We start from the raw sequence: 27341 nt of genomic DNA, 5'->3' as shown, positions 1-27341 counted from the left end.
ATGACAAAAAAATCAATCTATTTTTGTAAACGGGAAATCCAATTCATTTATTTATGTATTTACTCAGGTGTTTCTTTCTTACTTTTTTTAATTTTATTTAGTCGTTTTCATATATTGTTGTTTATATGTTTTGTTTAATTATTTGGTACTTAGCTAGTAAAATATTTATCACCAGATTTGTTTTTCTTCTTCAGTAATAACCAACACTATTCCCGAATGTTAAAATAGCAAATATAAACAAAGAGTGCATACAGTTCAGTCCAGGGGAAGCAACCTTGTAAACTGCTGTAGCTCACGTGGGCAAACTTTGCAAACATTATCGTTGTCGATTTAGCTCCCCTTTCATTGCCACAAAATATAAAATTATGTGACAATGATACAGCTCCATGTTGAAAGGCAAAACCACAGCATACTGTCAAAAACAGTACATCTTTCTCATTTAATTATCAGAACGAAACTCACTCAAGTATAAACTATCAGTATAATGAAGAAATAAAAGCGAGACAACGTTGTGTTCGTATGCACGCCGCAAAACTGATGCACACATCACGTTTCGATGAAAACCGCAAAACCGAAAGTAGGATACTGACTCACTGCAAATTGCTTTCTAAAATTGATGTGTGATGTGATGGATGATGCAAGAGCGGAAAAGCCTAGCTGAAAGCTGGCAAATAACTGTAAGCTTACCTCGTTTCTCTTCTCTCTGTGTGAGTGTAGAACCAGGACGTGTTTTAACGTTAGACTACACATGCATATCACTCCGACAACTGATGTCTTAAGTTATTAACAGTTGAGTGTTAGAGGAGTGTGCATAGTATCCGCTTGCAGCTGTGCACGTTCGTATCAAGAAATAATTAACGCGTCTCGGGTTCAGTTAAATAAAAAGGTGAGTATGCTACATTTCATTTGCATTACATAACAACATTGTTCTGTTACTTGTCACTATATATGTCTTCTTCATTGCTTTCTTCGGTGTTCAGTTAAACTATCCTTGGCGGATGATGACTTTATTCAGTTATTCTGCAGGAAAACAGAAATGCTGGAGAAAAATCGTTCTTTTCTGCAGCATTTCTGCATAATGTCATCTTTCGCGAGAGCAACGTTTTTTCTGCAGTAAAACAGTTTTTCTGCAGTAAAATTGAAATCAAGAATGCTGCAGTAAAACGGAGATGTTGTTTTACTTTTTTTTTTTTTTTTTCTTTAATATTTTTTTCCTGTTTTATTTTTTACAACACATTATACATTACATCACAATTCACATCGCCACATACATACATACAACATGCATAAAAAGAATGATCTAGAAAAGAGAGAGAAGTAGAGAGAGAGAGAGGGAGAAAGTTAAAGAGGCACTGTATAGGACCGTTTGACTACAACAACTACTAGACCTTTAAATAATATTGATTACTACAAGATTCAAGTTTACAACAGAATATATATCAAGATACTGTTAACGAATTAGGGAGGAGGAGTAGAGCCTAGTACTGGACAATTTTCATGAAACCAGGTTAGAATATGGTTGCCAGAGGCGGTCAAACTTATCTTCTGCTAATCCCCCCTTGTACTTTTCCAATAAATATCTACTTTTCAAAAATTTCAAGAATATCGGAAGCATCGGTCTTTCAGAGTTCCATTTACATTTGTAAATATAAAATTTGGCCAATAAAATAATGAAATCTAACGCTTTATCAGTGAACATATTTTCCTGAACTCCAAACAATACCAACGCTTCCGAAAACCGGAAATTAGTAACATGATAACAACTATTATTTAACAGTTCCTGTAGTTCCTGCCAAAACCTGTTAATATGCTGGCAATGCCACATCAAATGATTAATTGTTTCTTCCTCATTGTTACAAAACGAACAATCAGAAGATTCAACAATTTTTCTCAGAAATAAGTAGCGGTTTGTGGGCAAAGCCCTATAAATTAACCTCAGCTGGAACCATTTTAGCTGACAATCAACTGTTGTCTTATGACATAAGTAAAAGATCTTGTTCCAGCTGAGGTTATCAAAAATACCATTCCATTTTACCACACCAGCTGGGGCTGAGTCTGCCGAGGCCAAACACGATTGGACACTATGGTTTCCTTCAAATATTATTGTCCATGGTTTTTGTTTTAACAATTCATAGTTTGCCTCCTGTATTACATTTATCTTTTTCTGATATGCCTTAATAGATTTGACCAGTCCTGCAAATTTCAAAAAATTAACCTTCAACGTAGGAAATTTTATCTGAAAATCTACAAAATTCAATAGAATGCCATTTTCATTCAGTAAATGACAGAATTGGAAAATACCCCTTTCTGTCCAATCTTTAAAGTATGCAGTGTGTTTTCCAATTACAATATTTCTATTATAAAAGATACATTCTGCATTAAACTCACTTACATCAGTTGGTATACATTTTATGCTTAATTTCTTGAAGTGTTTCAATACATCATGCCAAAAAGGATTGTGGATTGATTGCATTAAAGTGTTGGCAAACTCACCCCCTAGCTGCTGCTGTTTATCCAGCTCAGGATAAAGACAGAGCATAAACCTGGTTAAAGGAGAAGAAGAAAAAGTGTAAACAGGTTTTCTGCAGCAAAACAACAGCACCGTTTTACTGCAGCATTCTTGATTCCAATTTTACTGCAGTAAAATGTTTTTCTCCAGAAAAAAACGCTGCTTCGGCGAAAGATGACATTATCCAGAAATGCTGCAGAAAAGACAGTTTTTCTCCAGCATTTTGGTTTTTCTGCAGAATAACTGAATAATGTCATAATCCGCTAAGGATAGTTAACCACTGAAGAACATTTCTGAATCGTATAACTTGTATCTTGTGTTTCTTCTCTTTCATACTTAATTAAGGGCACAATCTACTTCCCGCATAGCCTTACACATAACGAAAATCAATATCATGAATGCTTGCTGTGCAGAGTGAGTATATTTTGATGAATATAATGTCTCTTGAGAAAATCAATTCATCAGAAATCTTCCACTCTGTACAAGACCCAGGTTGTTAATTTTTGATATGTCTCCAAGTAGAGATATGGTCTAATCCCACGTTAAAAACTTGGCCAGATTTAAGTAGGTGAGTTGAATCGTTTACATGGGAAGAACGACACCTCAGTTTTTTTAGTGTATTCACCGACGAAGACACAGCTGAATCGTATTTATTCCTTCAATCTTTCGATACCGATCTGCTTTGGCAGGATTGTTCATCTTCAATGTCAATACAGACTCGTATCTGGTTTCATCGTCTTAAGTTTGGGTAACAACCGGGAGCATGCCCCTGCTAGTTTGGTTTTACCGTCGAGGTTGTAAAACAGCATACATCACTATTTCGTATATATGCACGTATCAAAGATAGTTGGTTGTGAACGGGCAGCAGTTTTCCGCTAGTGAGCACTGTTGTAGAGTGAGCACTGTTGCAGAGTGAGCATTGTTGTAGAGTGAGCACTGAGCACTGTTGTAGAGTGAGCACTGTTGTAGAGTGAGGACTGTGGCAAACGTACGTGTGATGTGTGAATGGAGGACGGGGGTGGTGGGGGTTAGGGTGGTTGCCGGTGGGTGGGTGTTGGACGGAATAGGTGGTGTTTGTGTGTGTGTAAATAGTATTGTTGACACGTTTTTATATAGAAGCCTACTGTGGTTCTTGTGCTTAGGCTGTGTATTAGATTGTCACTGTATGCCTGCATTATTAGTTGTCAGTAATTATTACATGTGCTGATTGTTCTCTTTGCCTGCGCGCGTATTGTATGTTGGTTATGTTTGGTCATAGTATGTTTGCTTATGTTTGGTCGTTATCTTGCCTGTGCGTGTATTGTAAGTTTGGTCGTTTTCTTTGCCTGTGCATGTATAGTTTGTTGGTTATGTTTGGTCTGTTTCTTTGCCTGTGCGTGTATAGTATGCTTGGTCGATGTATGTATTGTAAAGCGCTAAGAGTAGAAATTTTTCTAGAATAGCGCTATAAAAGTTTGCATTATTATTATTATTAATAAGGGGCTCAGACGACACCAGCTGGGGCGGGATCAGTGTCATATCATTCGGTGCATTTAGGCCTGGATTGATTAACAACGTTCAACATTCTGTAACCTTACGTTTATGTGCGCGAGACATCTATTTGCCTAAGTGTGTACAAAACCTTTCGTTTTGCGTTCAGTTTTGCGGAGGCATGCATCCAATGCATTATTTTATTCTTCGAGATGTTCAAAGATGTTTGAGAAGAAAGTAAGCACATGGAAGCAAAGGTCATGTTTCTAGATATGTATTTTCGCATACATACGTGAATACGCAAACATTTGTGAAATAATAAGGTATAAATAGATAAACAGATCAATATGGATAAGTAAATAAATCCATGGTGAAAGCGAATTTCTCTCAGACAAAAATGTAGCAAGTGCATTGAGCACAGGTCATATTTTCAGAAAAGCATTCGTTGTGTCTAAAAATAAAGCTAATTCAAAGCTCAGGCCGTATTGTGCATCAGCACCTCAGGCACATGCAATCGTTTGTAACTTGCCAACACATTATTGACATCCTCGCTATTAATAGCGCACACACAGCGCATCGTCTGGGGCATTCTGGATTGTTTCTGGTTACAGTTTCGCATAATGGTGTTCATCTGATTTCATTTTCTCTTTCGCTTCTCTTTGGGTAGCAATTAAGCTTATCCATCAGGAATACACTTCGTGGAAATTAGTAACGATACTAAGTATGAGAGAGAGAGTGGAAGAGAGAGAGAGAGTGACTGAGAGAGAGAGAGAGAGAGAGACTGAGAGAGAGAGAGAGAGAGAGAGAGAGAGAGAGAGAGAGAGAAAGAGAGCGACAGCCAGATGTATACAGAGAGAGAGAGAAACACACACACACACACACACACACACACACACACACACGCACACACACACACAAACACACACACACACACACACACACACACACACACAGACAGTCATTCTTTGGAGTATAGTAATGTTTAATAAGAGACTGAGATACAGAGAGAGAGAGAGAGAGAGAGAGAGAGAGAGAGAGAGAGAGAGGGGGGGAGAGATAGAGGGGAAGAGAGAGAGATATATATAGAGAGAGATATAGAGAGAGAGATAGAGAGAGAGAGATGGGGGAGAGAGAGAGATAGAGGGGAGAGAGAGAGAGAGAGGGGGGAGAGAGAGATAGAGGGGGAGAGAGAGAGACAGACAGACAGACAGACAGACAGACATATAGCCAGACAGACAAACAGGCAGACAGATGGTCATTCTTTGGAGCAGAACCTATTTATAAGGGGTATTGTAGAAAACATATAACCAGGAACACACTTTTATGTATAACCAAAATAGCTTGGCCGAGAAGGAACAAAACAGAACGTGCGTATACTGTCACAGTGGTCAGTGTGAGGAAGTAACAACACCTGGTAGTTTGTACTTGAAGAGACTACAATAGATGAAATCTGTTGATACCCATTCCAACCCCCCCCCCCCCCCCCCCCCCCCCCCCCCCCCCCAACAACAAAAAAGGAAATATTAAACGAAAGAACGCCTTCAACTTCAAAAGCCTTCTAATTTCAAAACACTAAACAAAAAGTTCTTCCGTAACAGACCCACAACAATGAAAAGAATGCCACATGAACAGGAACACCAGCATGAGAACGACCCTCATCGCACAGATCACAGGCCCCCAGAGGTTACTTTCGACACGCTGTTGCCGGAATCAGAAGGTCCTCCCAGAACAGTAGAAGTGATACCGACTACTCAGCTCCTTGATGAACTCGTCTACAAGCTCTACTTTGAAAAACCTGACGTCGGGGGACCGGTGGAGACGGTGGTCGTGGACAAGGAGAACGAAACTGTCTGGGTCACTTTTGTCAGCGCGGAAGGTAAGCTGTTTTTTCTCGCCAGATTTCCTCCTCTTCCTTCTACTTTTGTCTCCATCTCCCTAAAATTGTAAGAACTGTGCTCATTCCACAAAATAAGTTTAAATTGATGGCATTGTCAGCGTCTGTTGGCATGAAAGAAAACTTTGAAATGGTAAATATGTAATTGCCATGTAACGCGGCATCTGCATTCCAGCAAATATTCATTGATTATATCTCATTAACTCACATTTAACTACTGCTTTGATATCCACATTTTTGCATCTTAAAGAGGACTACTTTTCCAAGCTGTGGTTTGTCTGTGTGTTGTGCAGACGCTGAAGCAGTGTGCTGTCGGCAACACAAGATCGAAGACAACGGCATGACCGTCAAGCTGCTCCTTCCACCCAAACCCACACCCGACTACCCGAACAAGTTGCTGTTCCGGAACGTTCCTAACGACGTCTCAAAAGACCACCTCACTACGTTTCTTGAGAACATCACCGGATGTGAGCCTGAGGATATCCTCTACGGGGATGATGAGGGTGTCGTCCTGGCAACGTTCGACTCGGAACCAGGTCTGATACTTAATTAAAAACATGTTATAAATAAAAACGCTAAGTCCAAAGCACTTAGCGTTAAAATACAATCACAGTTGACTAACAAAATTGGCAACGCCCCCCCCCCCCCCCCCCCCCCGCCTTTTTATCCTCTCTCTCTCTCTCTCTCTCTCTCTCTCTCTCTCTCTCTCTCTCTCTCTCTCTCTCTCTCTCTCTCTCTCTCTCTCTCTCTTCAGGGCGATCGATGGAGGATGAATTGTTGATGTCTTGGAATAAATGGAGTGACGTAATAGAAAAAATATACCTATTTTCCCCAACCTCTTTCAGATTTTGACAAGGTGCAGGACAAATGCAACAAGAAGAAGCTGAAAGGAAAGCAGCTGTCAGCGGAAAAGGTCCCCGTGTCTAACTGTGTCTTGGTGGAGAACGTGGCGAGGGGGACCAAGGACGAGACCATCCAATGGTTCTTCGAGAACACTAAGCGGAGCGGCGGGGCGCCCGTGCACACAGTGCAGAGGATACCACCGGGCGACAGATGCCTCGTCTACTTTCACGACTATCAAGGTTGGTGTCAAACCTGATATTATTTGGGTGACGTCGACTTCGTGATCATCATCCCCGTAGAACTGGAAGTCTACTTCACGAAGCTCGCTGCACGAAGTTTTGGTTGTGAATTATCGGTAAAAAAGACTTTGAAAAGTCTGCGCGATGTCAACTTTGGGCTCAATTAAGGTAGGCCCTATAAGGACCAAGGGCAAGGTCGCTCGGTTCCTTTGTGATTCTTTGTGAAGCCAAGGGAACTGCTTTTAAAGTACTTAGCATCGTTTATAAGATCTGCATAGGCGTACCACTTTGGACTAATTTTGTTGGCCATTTGACAAATAATAGCACTATTCGTTGCTCCATTTCTGTGACATGTACAATAGGTTGAGTGTATGAGCTTTGCTCTTGCTCCTGAAAAGTTCACGCGCACATTGCCTGTTTCTAAAAAATGCACAGCCATCGAAGTCTTGGGCAGAAGCAAAACAAGGCGCCAAGAAGCCACAAGAAGCGGTATGACAGATTGCGATGTAGCTCCTCTCTCCTGTCGCCAAAACATTGTGCTGGTGGGCAAAAAGATGGGACCAAAAAGAGGTCGGGTGGGGGTTGGGTTGGAGGACAATGACAGAAGCAGGTAACCAAAGCGGGCGTACTATTTCTGTTTCAGCGCTGGACTCCATACTGACAAGGAAGCTCGTGCTGGATGACCAGGAGCTGGAGACAAGAACGTTTCTGGATTGCCTCGGTCCGTCAGGTGGGACTGATGACCCCGCCTCTTTCAGGATGCCTGACGATGTTGTTGTGGAGGATGAAGCCAAAAGCATATTTCTGACCGAAAAGTCAGCATACTTTCATCAGCTTACCCAACACCTTCTTCAGGCTCATGCGTCAGTTTGCATCGTCTCTAAGAACATTGTCATCGAGTGTAACCTGACTCCGTCTGTTCGGAATGCTCGCTTGCTGGCTAGAACGTGGACCGACAACGTCAGAAGAACAGTCAGTGACTTTCTCAGCCGCCTTCACGTGGAAAGAATTCAAGTCGCTGCACAGCTGACTTGGCCTCTGCTTGAGAAAACGATAGGGGGCCGACTAAATGAACTGGAATGTCCAGATATTTTAGTTCTGATGGAAGCATCAACACAAAGTGTCACAGTTGTGGGATCTCAGAACAAAGTGCATACGGTTGCAGAAAAGCTTCGAGACATTGTGATGGATGTCGACGCGCACACGCAACGGCAGAAAGACGAGGTTGAAGAAGCTGTCTCTCTGAAAGCGTACAGGGCAGAACTGCTGCAGGCTGCTTCCTTTAGCGATGAGATGGCTACAGAGTATCCAAATCTCAAAGTCACCATTAGCGATGGCAAGGCGATCTTTCGCGGCGTATCTCACGAAGTGAAAAACGCCCAGGTTAAGATGTATGCCTACCTCCAGAATGAAGAAAGTGTACGCTGTCCAGAACTATCAACAGGCACCATAAAGGTCTTGAAGCGGAACCAACACACACAGGACTACATCCTCGGACAATTTAAAGCGAAGGGCGTGACAGCGGTCATGGAGGTTGAAGAGAACGAAGTCGTCGTTTTTGCCCTGACCAAAGCTGATGCGGACAGGGCGGCAAGGATTGTCAAGGACTCAGTGGTCACGAGAGTTGTTCAGCTGTCCCCGGAGTCAACTACACTCCTACAAACTCGGGACTTTGGTCAGATTTTGGCGGGGCTGAGAGAAAGCCACCCCGGGCTTGACGTCACTCCTGCCGACGACAGGACCCAGATCGTCATCACTACCACTGATGACGTCATTGATGACGTCACATTGCAGGTGGAAGGTTTCATCAGCAAGAATACCATTTACGAAATAGAGCTTCGTCTCTCGCCCACTCGCCACAAGTTCGTGTCGTCTGCATGGAAACAGAAACTGGATTTGATCTTTACCAGCCTGAGAGACGAAAAGGTTGAAGTGACGGCTGATGAAGATGACACCAAATTTATAGCCAGCGGAACACAACCTGGATTGACGCTTTTAACAGAGAGGTTTAAGGAACTGGAAGAAAAGATCATGGTTCAAGAGGAAACTATAGAGAGCGAAGAGAGGTTGAAGTTCCTGAATTCTGACAAACGGGACAAAGACTTGAGGAAGCTGGAATTGGTTCACCGATGTACTGTTGGCTTTGAGTGGGAGACGACTGGAGTACGGGTAAGTTTGTTGTGTGTGGTTTCAATGTGTATTGTATTGTACTACTTTAATTATGGCCAGGTCATCTGAACAGTTCAAGTTAATTTAAACTCTTGCTCTTCTGTTTGAAATTGTTAACGTACCACATTGACCTGCAGACTAGTTTTGAACGGAGAGAGGTTACTTCGATAAAATCTGATGTAGGGAATACTTGGCTTTTTATGGCCTTTGAATGGAGAGCAAAAGAGAGAGAGAGAGAGAGAGAGAGAGAGAGAGAGAGAGAGAGAGAGAGAGAGAGAGAGAGTGAGAGAGTGAGAGAGAGAGAGAGAGAGGGAGAGAGAGCAAAAGAGAGAGAGAGAAAGGTAGAGAGAGAGAGAGAGTGAGAGAGAGAGAGAGAGAGAGAGAGAGAGAGAGAGAGAGAGATTGTTTCAAGAATGGGCAGACTCTGCATGTATGTCACATGATGCGAAAGTACTTTTTGTGGCAAAAGAGACAAAAACAACTTTTCTATGACAGCAATCTTACATTTTAAACGCATATTACTTTAATGGCTTGTCACAATGGGGTTTTGGATCCTTATGACAACAATACCAAATTAAAACAACCACAAAACTGTGTTTTGCAGGTGTTCCAAAATGCAAGGTCAACTCTGACATTGTCATCAGGTGCGTATGCTCACTTTGTGTTTTATTTCATGTATCTTAGAATTGACCATTTTGTTTTTCTAAGCTATAACGGCTTCTCGTCGGCGAATCTTGTGCGTTTCTTTCCTGTATTTGTATGACCGTGAATGAAATACGTAAAAAAAAAGACAGGTATATAGTGTCTTCAGTTGTAACGGAATTGTGTGTGTGTTTAAGAAAAAGGAGATGCATCCGTGGCACAAGAAACCGAAGATTCAGACACCATGGAAGCAAATTCCACACCATTGCAAGAATCAGCAACAATGGAGACGGCCAAACCAGAACTTGCACAGTCAGCCAAACCAGAATCGGTACATTCAATTCAGCCAAAAAGAGCACAGACAGCCGAACCAGCATTGGCACAGCCATCCAAACCAGGTCAACCGTCGCGAACACCACCACCCCGACCACCAGCGCCCGCACCACGCAGGTCAGCATCCATGTCCAGCACGAGAGGAACCAACCGTCCAGTGCAACTGGCTGTCAGTGTCGTCCCAGGGGAGATTGCCAAGCAGAAAGTAGGTAGCAGACAGTCGCGACGTAGAATCGGAAAGCCTTTGCCCATTAAAACTCTCAGACGTTTGTTTCGATAAAACAACACTGGCGATGCAGTTAAGCGCCAATGAACTTTATTTACTTTTGAAATTTGCCCTAACATGGTAGTTAGTCTGAAAATGGACGTACACTTTGAGAACTATACAAGTTTAGAATTTACTGAACTGTTTTAGAAGAGGAATTTGCAAGCCGTCCTCCCTTTTTTTAAGCTGGTATAATTGCTGGTTATATTTCTCACAGTACAGTCAGGACTCTGCGGTGGTGATTGAACAGGTTTGTTTTAAACCATTCAAAAGGTAACCGCACAGCGAAGGATCAGTGAGCATACTGAATGAGTAAATGAATTCAACACAAATGTTGTTTTAGTTTCAAATCATACTTGCACAAAACAGATACGAATGAAGACCACACCCAGAAAATCGCCTAACCAGGCGATTTTTGAAAATTACGAGAAGTAGTGAGTAGGAAGGAGGGTGAGTACAGTCTTTCTCTCTGCATAACGGTCAATCAGTACAGGCCTTCCCTCTGCATTACGGCCAATGAACTTGATACAATACTTCCCTCTCCTTAACGGTCAGTGAGTACAGTCCTTCCCTCTGCGTAACATTCAGCGAGGACAGTCCTTCCCTCTGTATAACGGTCTGTAAGTACCGTACTTCCCTCTGTGTAGCGGCCAGTGAGAACATTCCTTCCCTCTGCATAACAGCAAGTGAATATAGTCCTTCCCTCTACATAGCAGTCAGTCAGTACAGCCATTCCCTCTGCATAACGGTCAATCAGTACAGCCCATCCCTTTGCATAACAAAAAGTGAGCACATTCCTTCCCTCCGCATAACAGTCAGTCAGTAAAGTCTTCTCTATGCATTACAGTCAGTCAGTACTGTCCTTCCCTCTGCAGAACAGTCAGTGAATAGAGTCCTCCCCTCTGCCTATCAGTCAGGGAGTAAAGTCCTTCCCTCTGCATAACGTTCAGTGACTACTGTCCTTCCCTCTGTATAACAGGTGGACGTAATCGTCAACTCTACCAGCAAATACCTCGATCTGAAGAGCGGCGCGGTCTCGTCGTCCATTCTACAGGCAGCAGGCTCGGGTCTGCAGGACGAGTGCAGGACACAGCATCCACAGGGGGTCAGGCCTGAACACATCGCTGCCACTGGAGGTTACAGACTGTCTTGTCAGCAGCTGTACCATGTCACCTTACCGAAGTGGTCTGGGCAGCAAAGCAAGCAGGTTGGGCCTTTGACGGCAGGGAGAAGTGGGGGGGGGGGGGGGGGGGGGGGGGAGGGAGAGAGAGAGAGAGAGAGAGAGAGATGAGAGAGAGAGAGAGAGAATATTCTGCTGTGGCTGTACGTATGCGTGCAGGTAGGAGTGTGTGTGTGTGTGTGTGTGTGTGTGTGTGTGTGTGTGTGTGTGTGTGTGTTCGAGATAGGTATTTGTGAGCGTGCGTGTATGTATATATGGATGTATGGGCTGGTCTTTTTATCTACCTGTCTTTCAGTTTTTAAAGAGCAGTGGTAATGACTGTCCTGAGAGACTCATGCACGACAATTATAACCAATGATTTCAGATACTGCACCAAACTGTTATTAACTGCCTAACCAAGTGCAACCAGAGTGGCTTCAAGTCCATAGCAATACCGGCACTTGGTACTGGTAACCTGTCCTACCCCCGGAATGAAGTGGCACAGACCATGATAGAAGCGGTCATGCAGTTTCAGCAGATCAGTCCATTCAGTGGTTTGAGGGATGTCAGGCTCATTGTCTATCACAAGGACGTTCAGAGTGTGCAAGTATGTTGTGTGAAACGTGATGAGATGTTCGCCTTTTACCAAAATGTTAAGGGAGGGGGCCCTTCGTTGGGTGCTCTAACGTTGAGCGTTTCTGGTTTCGCACCGTTCTTCCATATTTTAGTGCAAAAGTAACAGGACGATGCAGAAGTATCACAAGAACGACTCGGTACTATTTTTTTTAAACATAAATCAGGGAAAGTCAACGTTTTGTTGAATAAAATCAAACTTTCAAATCTTGGCCCCGTAATGGCAGGGTTTTCCAATGTTGAGACACCCTTCCTTCGACGTTCCAACAACAGGGCAAACCTTTACTGAAATCTTATGGTAAAATCATAACCAAAGCTAATATAAGAGTAAGCTCAAATAGTAACACAGGGGCCTTTATTAATCATCAGTACATGTATAATTATTCACTTTGACCTAAATTGATTTTTGTTATTTGGCAATCGGTCAAATTATCAATTTTGTATTGACTTAAGTCTAATTTTTGGATAGTTTATATTTTTAACCGTTTGTTATTTGAATGATCTGTAATGAATGTGTGTGCAGGCTTTCCAACAAGCTCACCGGCAACAGCTTACAGGAGGTACATTTTGAATTCCATGGATAAAGTGCAGATAATAGTTCATATACTATTGCTGTTTGTGTTCTTGCTCGCTGTAGGTTATTAATTAGTTATCTATATCATGTCATCGTTATTCCAAAGTTTGTTTAAAAGACTAACACTATTGAACTTGACTTCTCTTTGTGTTTTCCGCGAGTGGAAATGAAATCTGAAGTATTCATGTTCAAATATGGTAAATGAACTCAAAAGATGACCTGACTTAAACGGTTAAGTGGCATTAAACAAACACTACATGGCAACAGTCATACAGCCCAAATGTTTACTTGGTGCCACGGAATTAGTGTTCGCGATAGGTGTTCGTTTCTACTGCATACGAGCGCGCTGACTGCGTACACCTAGCTACCACGTTGTCAATGCACTTATCATTCAAACAAAACCACGCCTTGCGCATATATGTGTGCTGTTCATGTACTTTGTGCTTCACAGTGACGCAAACTTCCAGTCCTGGGCCATCCCGACAAATGACAGTGAACGTTGTTTCAGGAGAAATTTCAAGACAACAGGTAAGCTTACATTGACCTGTAAGTTATTTATTGGTATTTATTTGTTTTTCCTGGAAGAAATATAGGTTACACACCCCCGAGTCCTGGATAGCTGGCATATTATCCCGAGGGTCAATTTTCATGTATTCCCAAGACTCTGGCGAAATAATACCTGAAAAGGAATCTACCTGAGGGAAATATTCCAGCTATTCAGAAAACAATGCGTCTTACACGCACGGAAATTTGGAGGTTTGTTTGAGTAGGTATCTTACCTCAAGTGAATTGTTAACATTATAAATTATGAAAAAAGCCAAACGGTGTCATGTGATTAAACCATAATTATGCTAATCACAAAGTAACTCATATGTCCCGTGCCATGTCGATTTATGAAAAAAGACAAACCGAAGTCATGTGATAAACCATAATTATGCTAATCACAAAGTAACTCATATGTCCCGTGCCATGTCGATTTCTGACGTCACGTGCTCTGTCAACAGCTGGACGTCACGTACTCTAGCAGTAGGTTGACGTCACGTGATCATTAATGTGTCACTGGAATGACGTCAGGTGCTTTCAGTAGGTTGACGTCACGTACTTTGTGCATAGGTAGAAGACACATGCTATATATGTATGTTGACGTCACGTTTTGTGACAGTATTCTGACGTCATGAGCTAAATTCGTTGTAGCCACGTCTTATGTAAACGGGATGACGTCACGCACTGTGTCGACAGGTTGACGTCATCGTGAACTCAACCAGCACCGACCTTGATCTCAGCAACGGCGCTGTGTCGTCGTCCATTCTACAGGCAGCAGGCTCGGGTCTGCAGGACGAGTGCAGGACACAGCATCCACAGGGCGTCAGGCCTGGACACATCGCTGTCACTGGAGGTCACGCTCTATCATGTCGAAAGTTGTATCACATCAGCTTGCCCCACTGGGCTGGGCAGCAATCGAAACAGGTACTTCACTAGTTTTAGGTTGGTTGTGTTTATTTGCTTTTGGAAAGAGGGTCGGTTTGTAAATGGCTGTGAAAGAAACCAAACCTCACGACGATGCCTCTGTGATCGTCGTTTCAGCCGTTTTCGGCACATGGCAGTCTTTAAAAAATGTGTGCGAGTGGATTCCTTCGTAGAAAACAATAATATAAAATTGTGTTTGCTTTATCTCCATGAACAGAACAATTTTTAAATATCTCTTTTATTTTCATTTTTAAAGCGTTACAATGTTGTCTCGTCCTTCACCAGACATTACATGTTGCATTTGTATCACAGGCGTTACACGCGACGGTTGTGGAATGTCTGACCAAGTGCAACCAGAGTGGATTCACGTCTATTGCAATTCCCGCTCTTGGGACTGGCAACCTGTCTTACCCGGGGAATGAAGTGGCACAGACCATGATGGAAGCAATTCGCCAGTTCCAGCAGACGAATCCGTTCAGCGTTTTGAGGGAGGTCAAAATCGTTGTCTACCACAAAGACGCTCAGACGATGACGGTAACATGTCTTAGTACATCCGGGTCTCTGTGAGATGTGTTTGTGTCAACAGATCTGTACGTGAGCAATATTTCGAACAAGATCGCACCTGCGGTGTGCTTGTTTCCACTTGTACCAGTGTGCACATATGGCGTGTGTGTGTCTGTGCGCGAGTGCGTCCATTCGTGCGTCTGTGTGTGTCTGCGTGTACCTGCGCGTGTGTCAGTTTTTGTGTGTCTGTCTCTTTACGTCTGTGTCTGGGTCTGTGTCGAACTTTATTTCGTAACTGTTAAAATCGAACGCAGTTGGTTCTTTAAAGACTTTTCAAGTACTGTTGCTCGTGTGCGTGACAGGTGCGATTCAAGCGTACGAGACGGGAGTGGGGTTTGGTTTAGCCAAACAAAATGTGAGTACATTGCATATACTCGAGAATAGTTAATGCTTGTTTTTGAAGGAAATGGTGTGTCTGTGACAGGAGTTCCAAAAGGTTCAATGGTTCATCCCACGGCGACCGTGTCTTTCCCCATCAGCGAAGCAGATGAAAGGAAAACGACACAGACGGACATTTTCTGAACCGGGACATTCCAAGAAAGGTAAAAACAAATCAGTTGTGACTGCATGAGCCTTTTATAAGTATTTGCTTTTAACGTAAAGTACACGTACCTTAAAACATTCGCCTTTGTGCGACCCTATGTGGATGACAAGAATTTTGCCAAATCAATTAAACGATATAGAGCTAGAGGAATCGCAAGACAGAGTAAGCCTATGCAGCGTGGCGGTTCGCCGGCTTAGAGCACCGTGTTGACAATTTTCATCCACCAGTTTGTGCCCGGGGTCCACCTGAATATGCCCACCATGTTTGATGTAGAGTAGTATATATATATTAGTGGCAATATTTTGAAGATGGGAGGGATTTTGTACACGAATTGCAATACTTAGATGTACTACCTTTGCAGAAAAGCGCTGTGCAGAAAAGCGCTGCTTTTGTGTGGCGGAAGTGAAAGAAGTGAAGAATAGAGCCGAACAAAAAAGTGTTTATTTTCGTAATTCGTATCGCGAAACAGAGTATTTATTCACTGCGGTTCACCGCAACGCAAACACACACACACACACACACACACGCACACACACACACACACCACACCACACCACACCACACCACACCACACCACAAACACACACACACACACACAGTGACACACACACACACACACACACACACACACACAGAAGCCGTATAGAGATAGATGACAGTGGATTTGCACACACACACACACACCACACCACACCACACCACACCACACCACACACACACACACACACACACACACACACACACACACACACACACAGAAGCCGTATAGAGATAGATGACAGTGGATTTTTCGCGTGGCTATGAATAGATTCGACCTTTGTACTTTTACAGTGAGGACAACGGGTGCAAGGAAAGCGTTGTGGACAGTGACATTCTAAAAATAATAACGGGAATATCTGAAGCTGCTTGTCATACCGTAACATTCTGATCAGTCATCGCTCAACGGCTATCGCCAGTTATCTCAGAGAATGAGCCGTACTCAACGGCTATCGCCAGTTATCTCAGAGAATGAGCCGTACTCATTTTGACCTGAGTTCAGGAAGATACCGTAGCTGTGATCGGAAGATCAAACTTTCTCATTCAGTATTTTTGCAAATACCGTACGCGATTGACGCCACACGAAGGAAGGGAGATAAACGCGCAAAACACTGGAGAAGATAAGGAAGAGTTACTGGGAATGGATCTGAATGAATGAACAGAAAAACCAAAATCGGTTAACCGCGCTGCGCTTAGAGCACGTGTTCAAAATTTTCATCGACCAGATTGTGTCCGGGGTCTACCTGAATATGCCCACCAAATTTGAAGCAGATTCATCGAGAACTTTGGCCGTGCATCGCGAAGTGACAGACAGACAGACAGACAGACACACACACACACACAAGCGGTATATAGATATAGATAAAGGACACAGGACTTGGGAAAACATGTACAAGAAAAAAATTACCCAAGGTTGAAAGTCTTTTTTAATGTTTGCATATACATTTGTGTGCTGTCTGTAACAGTTATAAAGCTTGTAAAAATCAGACACTGTTGTAAAAGCCATGGCTACCGTAAGTATGAAAGTTTATTCTTTTGCACGAATTAAATTTGGAGTAGGTCTGGAGAGAAATAACTTTCAAACGGCAGTATTAAACGCGCACTGGATTTGAGGGTTGGTCTTATCTCTCCAGATAAAACTTCAGTGCAAATGATGAGAGGTTGACTTAAAAAAAAAGACAAACTCAGGTGGACTTTCTGTCAACAAAATCAAGGAAACGTGTATTATTTGATTACAGCACAAATTGATTTATATCTTTACGCCAGTTGTTAAGAAACGATAAATGTAGGATGGTTGGGGTCAACGATGCAAATTTAAGCCATTCATTGTAGCTGACACCAGGTCTACTGCAGATTCAGTGATATTCAAAATATGTGGGTTTTTTGTTGTCAAAGTACCTGCCAACGTTTCTGCTACCGAGGACTGGGAATGTGACCTAATGGGAGTTCGTGTCACGGTCAAAAAAGGAGACATCAGCGAAGAAGACGTACACGCCATAGTGAGCCTGACGAACAAGAAGCTTGACCTCAGCAAGGGTAGGTCGTCTATTCCTAGCCCATTGGGGCAGTTCTTTCGTACGTGAAGACAGTACATAGTAGCAGCTGAGTCTTGTTGTTGTTGTTCGTGTTGTCTTTGTGGTGGTGATGGTGGTCGTCGTGATGGTGGTGGCGGTGGTGGTGTTGGCGGTGTTGTTGTCGTTCTTGTCTTGAGCTACATACAAAATAATTTCTACAGTCGATGTTTTTCGGGTTTTGTGTGTTCTCATTTTCGTATATTATTCTTGAGTGTTTGGGTCAGGTTACTTTGACTGCAAGGAACCGAGTCAATTGGATTGCTTGATGTGTTATGTATGAAATTTGCAGATGCAGTCAGCAGGTCATTGAGAAGCAAGTGTGGCATGCAGTTGGAAGAGGAACTGAAAACGAAACGTAAGTCGTTTACATTGGGTGTTCTGTACTCTACTTGTCTCAGGTGGATGCTTTAATGCTGAGCAAAGTGCAGACATTTTTGTCAGAAACTGTATGATTTAACACGTGCACACATACACTTAATCAAAGTGATACCACAGTTGCTTAAAAACAACTTCTTCTTCTTCTTCTTCTTCTTCTTCGTTCATGGGCTAAAACTCCTACGTTCACTCATGTTTTTGCGTGAGAGGGTTTTTACGTGTATGGCCGTTTTTACCCCATCATTCAGGCAGCCATACGCCGCCTTCGGGGGAAGCATGCAGGGTATTTTCGTGTTTCTATAACCCACCGAGCTCTGACATGACATGGATTACAGGATATTTTCCGTGCGCAGTTGGTCTTGTGCTTGCGTGTACACACGAAGGGGCATAAGGCTTTATTAGGTCTGCACATAAGTTGACCGGGGAATTCAGAAAAATCTCCACCCACCAGGCGCGACCGGGTTTCGAACCCACGACCTTCCGCATTGGAGGCCGATGTCTTATCCGCTAGGTCACTGCGCCCGTCGCTTAAAAACAACAATTTGTTTAATTTTTCCCGGGTGTGTGCGAGGTTGTTAGGTTGATGTCATGATTGATTATTTGTGTAATTATTCACCAGGGACTGTAACATTTCACATATTCCTTTGTCAACAGACCTTTCCCAAGAGTACAGCCAATACACAGTGTTCCCAGAGCAATTTTTTCAGTTTGCCAGTATATATGTTCGAGTAGGTGATTGATTGATAACGTTACTCGCTGACTGATTGCGTCATTATTGACCAGCAACGTTGTCAATGTAATCTTAACTCATTGTCTCCCATGCAGGTACGGATATATCCGTACCCACTCATATGGCTCTATCTGACCAGGTACGGATATATCCGCTCAGACTGTTAGCTTCAATCCCTTACTGTAACGTCCATCTAACGCCTGCATTCCAGCGTGTTGATACACAGTTACTACACAGTTACTACAATTCTGAGTGACCAGTGCTGCAGCACAGCTGGTCTCGGCTAAAAGAAACTTGGTCAACATAGGTGGGGTAGAAAGTGATAAAGACAACAAGCTGCGTTACAAATTGGTGTGCTTTTTTTTGCAGGAGAAGACATTTGCAACAAGGGCACAACAGTGACTTCAGGCCCCAACCTGAAAAGCAGCATGATCCTACATGTTGATGGCAAAAAGTTCTCTGGAAACTGGAGCTCGGGTATTAGGGCTGTTTTAGAGGAAGCGGAGTCGTACAGGGCCAAGTCTGTTGCCATTCCAAACCTCGGCACTTCAACAAGTAAGATTTTGTGAAATAACAGGGGCCGCTGTAGACAGTATTTAACACGAGTGAGCTACAAAGTGACCAGTGACGGTCGGCGGAAACTGTTCCATGCAACGGTTGTACGCAACTAGTTGCGTTTATCTTTGCTGTCTGGTGTAACACGGCCCCCTAATCGACAGCTACTCCTGTCGACGACGGTTTTTAAGTGGAAGTTCACAATGCTAAATTTCGGATAGTGTGATAATGAAGAAATGTGATGCTACTTTTATAACTTTCAAGTTACTTAGGATTTCGTAAATGGTCTGCTATGTTTCTTATATTAGTTTGTCTCATTTAAGATGTATCTTCTTATACAGTACATTATTAATACTAAGATGTTGTTTTCCACAATACATTGTCAATCCCTAAATGACTTCTCCCACCGCATATTATTACTTGTAAATTGCCATCTTCAAAAGTACATTAGTAATCCTGAAAAGCCTTTGTCCACAGGTAAACTTGCGAGTGACCTGTTCAAGGCGGTGACCAAATTCTGTCGTACTGAGGACGCTCACCATATTGAAGAAGTGCGCGTGGTACTGACCGACAGTCTTCACGTGCCTGAGTTCAGGAGGGTCTTTCAGAACGAAATGATAAAACCTAGGAAAGAAAAGAGGACATCAGCCATCGGCAAACGCATGTTTCAAGGTTCTGTCTTAAAATTGTTCGTTTCTGTGTGTTTTGTTGGCTCTGTCTATGTGTTCTATTGTCTGACCTAAACTGTTCATTTCCCTGCGTGTCCTCTGTCTGTCTATGTGTTTACAGTTCTGGGTGTATCGTGGTTCTGTCTGTATGCTTCATTCTTCTGTTCTGCGTTTCATGGTTTGCCTGTTTGCTCAGATCTGTTATGTGTGCTTCAAGGTTCTGTTCTGTGCATTTAACTGTTCTGCAGAGTGTCTCTCGTTTGAAGAATGCTCGTAACCACATTGCTTTTTTCAAAAATGTTCTGAACTAAAACCAGTTAACGTTGTTTTCAAGATGATGTCCTTACCAATGAGTGGGTAACGTTTCTTATAATAATGCTTCAAACATCGGCAAGTAATTGTTTGGATTTTCCAAACACAAAAAGTCAAAAACAATCTGCCCTTCTGTCTCCAGCTGTGAAGAATGCCGTACGGTGGAGACACAGCGGCTCCGCAGTGCAGAATAAAAGCAAAGCTAGCGCTGCGTACCGGCCTGGCACGATTCAGAAAGGCGCCAAGCTGTACATCTATGCTGAAAGCGAGGGGGCCGTGCAGGAGTTTCTCAAAGCGTTTGACGACCACGTGAAGGACACGGTCACCAAGATGGTCTACACCGATCCCGCCCTGAAGTCCTTGAACAACGACGAGGTAGGGTGGCAGGAGGGAGGGGGGTGGGGAACATGAGAGGGCCGGGAAAGAGAGATTGAACAGATAAGTTATAAAGAGGGGGATGTTACGGTCACCACAATGGGTTGATCCTGCCCTTTGAACGTGTTAGGATGGAGGATAAGGGAGAGAAACAGACAGAGGCAGCCAGCGCTGGTAAAAAAAAGTATGCTGAATTATGCGGGAGGGGGGGGGAGGGGGGGGGGAGGGGTCGGGGTAAGGAGAGAGAGAGAGAAAGAGAGAGAGCGCGGGGGGTGGGGGGGGGGGGCGCCACTACTATCTGAATCCGTTGTACGTTCTCATTTCATGTGTCTATAAACCTTGAAGCGAAGTTCATGTATGGCTCACCTGAGTAATTACACGAGTCTTACGTCTATGGCTTGATACCTTTAACACCTGCAAGATGTACACTAGTTTAACTCCTGCGGGAAGGATAGTACCTTTAACTCTCAAGCGAAAGTCAGTAGATGTACCTTTAACCGGACTGTGTGCTGACTGTTCAGATGAGACAGATACGAGACATAGCGGAGGAAGCGGACGTGAGGATGGAGGTGTGGCGGGAAGTGGGGCGCTACGAGCTGCAGGGCGTGGTGGACGTACTGCCACGTGTGCAAAAAGACGTCAGCGAGTTCCTCAGGGCCGCCGAACATCAGCGCAGAGAACGAGAAAACGAGTCTCTCATTGCAGGCATGGTCCAGTGGAGCTTCTTGGAGGTAAACTATACAATGAGAGTTACCGGCAGGTTGTCGCTGTCTAATTTACTACTCGTGCAGTTGGGTTTTACGGACATGTGAAGGGGGGGGGGGGGGTCGGGGAGGGGGGTGAGGGAGGGGGGGAGGGGGGGAGTAGGGGAGGGGTAGACTCTTTATGGACAAATAAAATATCGAAAAATATGTACCTAGAGCCGGTTGACAACCGAGTCGCCGGTGGTCAGGCCAAATTCGTTGTCAACTGACTGCGTCCACTACGATCCAGATTCCTCATAATGAAATTCTGGAGTCTTTGAAGTAAATGATTTGGAGAACGTACGTACGTTAATGCATTCATGTCACCTATCACTGACCTTGCCACATAAAGACACTTCCCATTCTGTGACAGCTTTCTTGTATATAAATCACCACAGTTCTGTCCAGGCTTGTACATGTATATAAATCACCACAGTTCTGTTCAGGCGTGTACATGGGACGACATCTCCCTTGCTCTTGGACACACACTAACATATATCTACAACCTGGCTGCGTTCTGTTCAGAGCGGATGTTTTTCGCTGAAAAGATTTCGTACATGTCAATCTTAATTCGGCATAACGTTCGTACTCTGCATAATGTAGCAGACAGGCTGTTGTTCATTTTTAGTATGTTAGTGTTCAAGTGGATTGCGTTCTTATCCCACGAAAAATCCTGAACAGACCTGTGTTAGTTGACTTGATCATTTGCACAAGCAAGGAAAGTGTCTTTGGCAGTCTCGATCTTCGTTGAACTTATTTTGTTATATGTTCCACTACCAGCGTACGAAAACAGAAACCAAGCGCATGGAGTACGGCCCGAAGGAGAACAAGATTATCGAGACAGCGTACGTCCAGGGACAGAAGACGGCGGAGATCGTGGACACAGAGGGCGCGGTGTATGTCATCGACTTTGACCGCATGGTGGAGTACCCCAGAGACTGTCCCTCAGAGGAGGAAAGTGTGGAGGTGATTCGAAAATCTCGAGGTAGGGCAGATTTTGTAAAGGTATTTTCATGAGGTTTTGTCAGATCTTATTGTTTGTTTGTCTGTTTATTTGTGTCTGTCTGTGTGTCGATCTCTCTCGATGCCTCTCTCTCTCTCTCTGTCCGTGTCTGTGTCTGTGGTGTGTCTGTGTTTACGTTGGTGTGTGATTGTGCGTGTGTGTGTGTGTGTTTGTGCGTGTTCGGGTTTGTGCGTGTGTATTTGTGTGTCCTTTTGTGTAATCGCCGTGTGGCTCGTGTTTGTGTGTTTCATAGTGCTGAGCTTAACCGAGACTACCAGTATTGATGGATATCTGTGATGACTGTAGGAAAGCAGTGAGTCTTTTCAATACAAGACAAACTTTGCCTGACAGAAACCGAGAGCAGCGGAATCCAGTTACCAGACACGTGGACACCACACGACAGCGACGAGCCAGTGATGCTGGTCAATCTGAAGCCCTCTGACGTGGAGTATCAGCGAGTGAAACAAGACATCATGGCCACGATTGCAAACAGCTCCATCAACATCGTCTCTGTAAGTATCTCACCCTAAAAATATCTCGCCCTAAAAATATTGTTTCTCTCCGGTGTTTCATCTTGGTCCTGTTTTAAAGTGAGGACATAATGTATATTTCGACATATTTTGATGCTTCAGTAAAGAAAATGGTGCCCATTTGGGAGGAGACACAGAGATCACGAAACACTCAGGTTATCCCAGCGACTACAATAGAAAGAAAGTGGAACGACTCCCGCGGAGCTGTAGTGAGAAGATCGATCAGCGCGTCACCCTGTAACACAGGTGTTTTTTAATCTCAGGTGGATCGCATCCAGAACGTGATGCTGTACCAGCAGTACCAAGCCAAGAAGACCCACATGGGCAAGCAGAACGGACCAGGCTTTCCCAACGAGAGGACTCTGTGGCATGGAACTTCTCCTGACGCCATCCACAACATCAACAACCACGGCTTCAACCGCAGCTACTGCGGCAAAAATGGTAATGAAAATACGTACTGAGCGTAGAAGCAGAAAGTATTTAGTTTACAGCTTCAAACGCAGCTTCTGCAATGGTAATGAAGATATTGAGAGTAGAAGCATATATTTTTTTCACAAACGATTGTATTTAATTCAGAATCGGGCTCTCCGTGCTAAGTTCACACAATCGTGTTACTTGTACTAAAAGTGTTGAAACTGAAAGGATGTCCCAAAATAAGGAGAAAACCCCTACTGGCAAACGGTCTTACATAGTCACGTTCAGGAAGCAAAGATATTTCTTTACTGCTTCCATTTTTCTTCATGCAGCAACGGCATACGGGAAAGGCGTGTACTTTGCGACGAAGTCCAGCTACTCCACAGACTGTCGCTACTCCCCGCCCGACTCTTCAGGCCGCCGCTTCCTGTACCAGTGCCATGTGCTGGTCGGTCATCCCACGCTGGGGTCGTCTGACATGAGGTTCCTACCGCCACGATCGGACCACGTCGTCTGCGACTCCGCCACCAACAACCTGCAGAGCCCTGACATGTACGTCATCTTCAACGACACGCAGGCCTATCCGCAGTACCTGATTACGTTCACGTAGTTATGGAAAAGAAAGGTGTGCAGTCAAGGAGTACTACAAGATATGACGGTTTCCGTCTTGTTGCGGGGGGGGGGGGGGGGGGGGGGGGGGGGGGGCTTGGCGGATATAATAAGTAATCGTTGTGCGCATTATGGTACACTGTACATAGAGAGAATATGTTTGTATCTAGGGCCAGGATTGGAGGGCCTTTAATAGCAGAAAAAGTTTTCTTCTTCTTCTTCTTCTTCAGCGTTCCAGAATTGTCTGGTTACGTGTGAGCTCGTTTGCCCATTTGGGTTCCCCACACTATACTCTGAGAGCATAGTCAGCTTCACTCCGCTTTCGTTGAGTAGGCATGCTGGGTATTTTCGTGTTTCCATAACCCACCGAACTCTGACATGGATTACAGGATCTTTTCCGTGCGCACTTGGTCTTGTTCTTGCGTGTACACACGAAGGGGGTTAAGTCACTAGCAGGTCTGTACATAAGTTGACCTGGGAGATCGGAAAAATCTCCACTCTTAACCCACCAGGCGGCAGCTACCGGGATTCGAACTCACGACCTCCCGATTAGGAGGCCGACGTCTTACCACCACGCCACGAAGCCCGTCGCAGAAAAAGTTTGAATGAAATGACAAGGGAATGATTTTGTGGGGTACGAAAATGAGTGCAATACTATTTTTTGATCAGTATATGTGGTGCGTGTGTGTCTTGTGTGTGTGTGTGTGTGTGTGTGTGTGTGTGTGTGTGTGTCTTGTGTGTGTGTGTGTGTGTGTGTGTGACTTTTGCCATCTTTCTGTCAAAGTGAGTTTTAACAATAAAATGATGTTTTGTTTTGTCCCCATGCACTTCATGTGTAAGTGGGTAGCTACTTCGTTGTATCTGAGCGGGAGATGTTTTCCCATCCAATATTTGTGTTAGTTATGTATAAATCGGCACGGGTAGGTATTTGGTTGTATCTCAGCGAGATCAAAGCCGAGTCGGGTATTTCTGCTAGTTAAGGATAAAATCGCCACAAGAGATTTACAGTTTGGTTCGGGTGCTATAATGCGCCACACATCAGCTTTGAGCGCTCAGTTATTCAAATTTGACATGGCTGTGTTAGGATATGTTGTTTCTATACTTGGATTTCTTCGCGCCCCGGTCCTTCCTCCGCTGCCTTTGTTTTGATTTTCTGTCCTACTTTTTGCTCCTGAGAGGAGCCTGTAATTCACACGTGTTAACAAGAACACATTTGAAATCGCCCAAAGAGCTATAGATTTTGGTTTGGGGAGCTGAATCGAAGACACCACACACGAGTAATGCCTACGAATTAGTGTCTGAACGTTCCAGCCAATTGTTAGCGTTATGGCGAAACAGCCCCAAAAGCTTCATGTACTGTCTGACTTTTATCATGAAATTTTATTTGTTGTATTCCATGACAATCCCCATGAGCAATTGTGTGGTAAACCATGGTCAGGCTGGTGTTTGGTAAGATAATTAACAGGTTCGGCAATCTTAAAAACATACGTAAGGTAAATTAATGTATTAAGTTAATACAATTGTGTCACTTTGGTGGCCTAATGCGGCAACACTACAGATTGACTCTGTTGTTCTTGGTTTGTGTCAATGGTGTGGTTGCATGTGTTTCCTTTCATTTTTAATACCCTTATAATTTTATTGGGACTTAATGTTTGCGTCTCAAGAAATGTTGAACCGCCACTGTGATGACTGCATCTTTAAAGCTTTGTTTGAAATTCATACCACGTAGTGTGTGGCTCGAATTTGTGTGTGTGTGTCACTGTGTGTGTGTGTTCTTTCTTTCTTTCTTTATTTGGTGTTTAACGTCGTTTTCAACCATTCAAGGTTATATCGCGACGGGGAAAGGGGGGAGATGAGATAGGGGAAAGGGGGGAGATGGGATAGAGCCACTTGTTAATTGTTTCTTGTTCACAAAAGCACTAATAAAAAAATTGCTCCAGGGGCTTGCAACGTAGTACAATAGTGTGTGTGTGTGTGTACGTGTGTGTGTGTTTGCAGAATGTATGTACATGACTTGAAGAGAAACACAGCGTTTGTTGATGTGTTGAATTGTCATAATTTCATCTTTGAACAAATGCAAATATTTCATCTGATTCAATTAAGAAGTTGTAATAAACTTTTTCAACCAAGCACATGCTCAGAACACTGATTATTTTCATCTGCCCTTTATTCAAAATTTCAAACACAAATAACGAAAATAAGCGAACACTACATATCACAATACTTTTCATACATGTACCAAAGTTAATGTATGCAAGTGCAGATAGAGGCCGGTACATGAGCTCAGAGAACTATAGGTTAATGATGTCTACTAAACATAAACTGCAGGAATAGAAATCAAGAATGACGGTCATCTCAGTACTTGTCTACAGTAAAACAGTCTGGAACGACGCACATCTGACTACGAAGTTAGTTATAAATAAAGTTTATTTTAAAAGAGTACACAGAGAGCCTAAATGACAGAGTGGTTAGAGCGCTTGCCTCTTGCGCAAGCGGTCGGGGTTCGACCCCCAGTCGGTGCGATCGCAAATTTTCGCTTTTTCTGAGCCCTCTAGTCCAACCAGCTTGAAATGGGTACCTGAAGGCAAATGCAACAAGGGAGAGGAGATGGGTACCGCCCTCATAAAGCTAGCCCTAGAGAAGTAGAGATCTCTAACATCCCGCTCCCCTACAATCAAGCATGGTTCTGGTAATTACTACCTTCAACATTTTACACAACGTATTCAGATATCAACCATACGTGCTTAATCCACTCACTACGTAACAACGCTTCTTTCCTCAGAAATGTATAAAGCTTACTGTTTGTCTAAAAGGATAAAATCTCAGAAAATTACTACCTATGAAAAAAAAAAGAAAATTGTTTTAATAATTTGGAGGTTTTCGGAAGTTAAACATTTCCTAGTTTCTCTCAACAGTACACTTTTGAGAACTCCTAAAGACAAACATAATGTAAGTTCATCTTCCGCCAAAAGCATCACTGGCAGCAAACATTGCTTTAAGAATAAGGTTTGCCCAGGTGCACTTGCTTTGAGAGATTATCTGAAAAAAAACCCAGTTTTACTGTAGCATGGCTTTCGTTAATAACTGAAACATTTCCCCCCGCCTAATGTTCACATTCTTATGTCCTCATCCCAACAGTATTTTTGTGTGATAAAAAGAGAACATGTTGTTATAGACTGAAAACATTAACAACATCTACTTTCCTCTCTGTTATTGGCAAAATCCTACATTTATTTCTGAAATGTTAAATTCTCCCGCTGGTCAGGAAAATCTTGCGTGTTTACGTATACAGATTACAAGAAGCTGAAAGTCATATTGCAAATGGTTTTCTTTTTCAGCAGAAACCACAAAGACGATGAAACAATGGTACATGTACGAAGGGCTGACCTCTACACATCACAAACTGGGTTATAGGCTAAAGGTTTCTTTATACAGACATTACGTTGAATCACTACAGCCAAATCAATTTGATAACATCCCTTTGGGTATTAATTGTGCCCACCACCTCTTTTTAAACAAGAAAGGCAAACGCCTCATAGACTCGCGATCCCAATAAACGATTTTAGCATTACTTTTCAAGGCCTGAAATTGTGGTTTCTCTGTAGCAGTAA

The 27341-nt window shown here is 43.3% G+C and overlaps 1 protein-coding gene and 1 long non-coding RNA gene across 2 annotated transcripts in view; one reads left to right on the top strand and one right to left on the bottom strand.

Annotated features, from left to right (window-relative positions):
- Positions 1 to 27341, bottom strand: part of LOC138946018 (uncharacterized) — a 39307-nt gene that overhangs the window by 2243 nt on the left and 9723 nt on the right. The gene's annotated exons all lie outside the window — the stretch shown is intronic.
- Positions 45 to 27127, top strand: LOC138945972 (protein mono-ADP-ribosyltransferase PARP14-like). Its single transcript, XM_070317503.1, has 25 exons — positions 45 to 886; positions 5578 to 5855; positions 6167 to 6409; positions 6719 to 6955; positions 7599 to 9124; positions 9729 to 9768; positions 9964 to 10304; positions 11344 to 11571; positions 11909 to 12130; positions 12680 to 12716; positions 13182 to 13258; positions 13970 to 14197; positions 14510 to 14731; positions 15186 to 15303; positions 17238 to 17378; positions 17706 to 17771; positions 18891 to 19076; positions 19554 to 19748; positions 20199 to 20431; positions 20953 to 21162; positions 21955 to 22159; positions 22529 to 22689; positions 22971 to 23148; positions 23454 to 23746; positions 27069 to 27127. Exons 2-24 carry the CDS (start codon positions 5588 to 5590, stop codon positions 23729 to 23731), a joined length of 5640 nt encoding a protein of 1879 aa, XP_070173604.1. The 5' UTR covers positions 45 to 886; positions 5578 to 5587; the 3' UTR covers positions 23732 to 23746; positions 27069 to 27127.

Source organism: Littorina saxatilis, linkage group LG13, assembly GCF_037325665.1.
Source record: "Littorina saxatilis isolate snail1 linkage group LG13, US_GU_Lsax_2.0, whole genome shotgun sequence".
In the NCBI taxonomy this organism is placed as follows: Eukaryota; Metazoa; Mollusca; class Gastropoda; order Littorinimorpha; family Littorinidae; genus Littorina; species Littorina saxatilis.
Note: the sequence above shows the minus strand (reverse complement) of the source record. Positions and strands in the feature narration are given on the sequence as shown.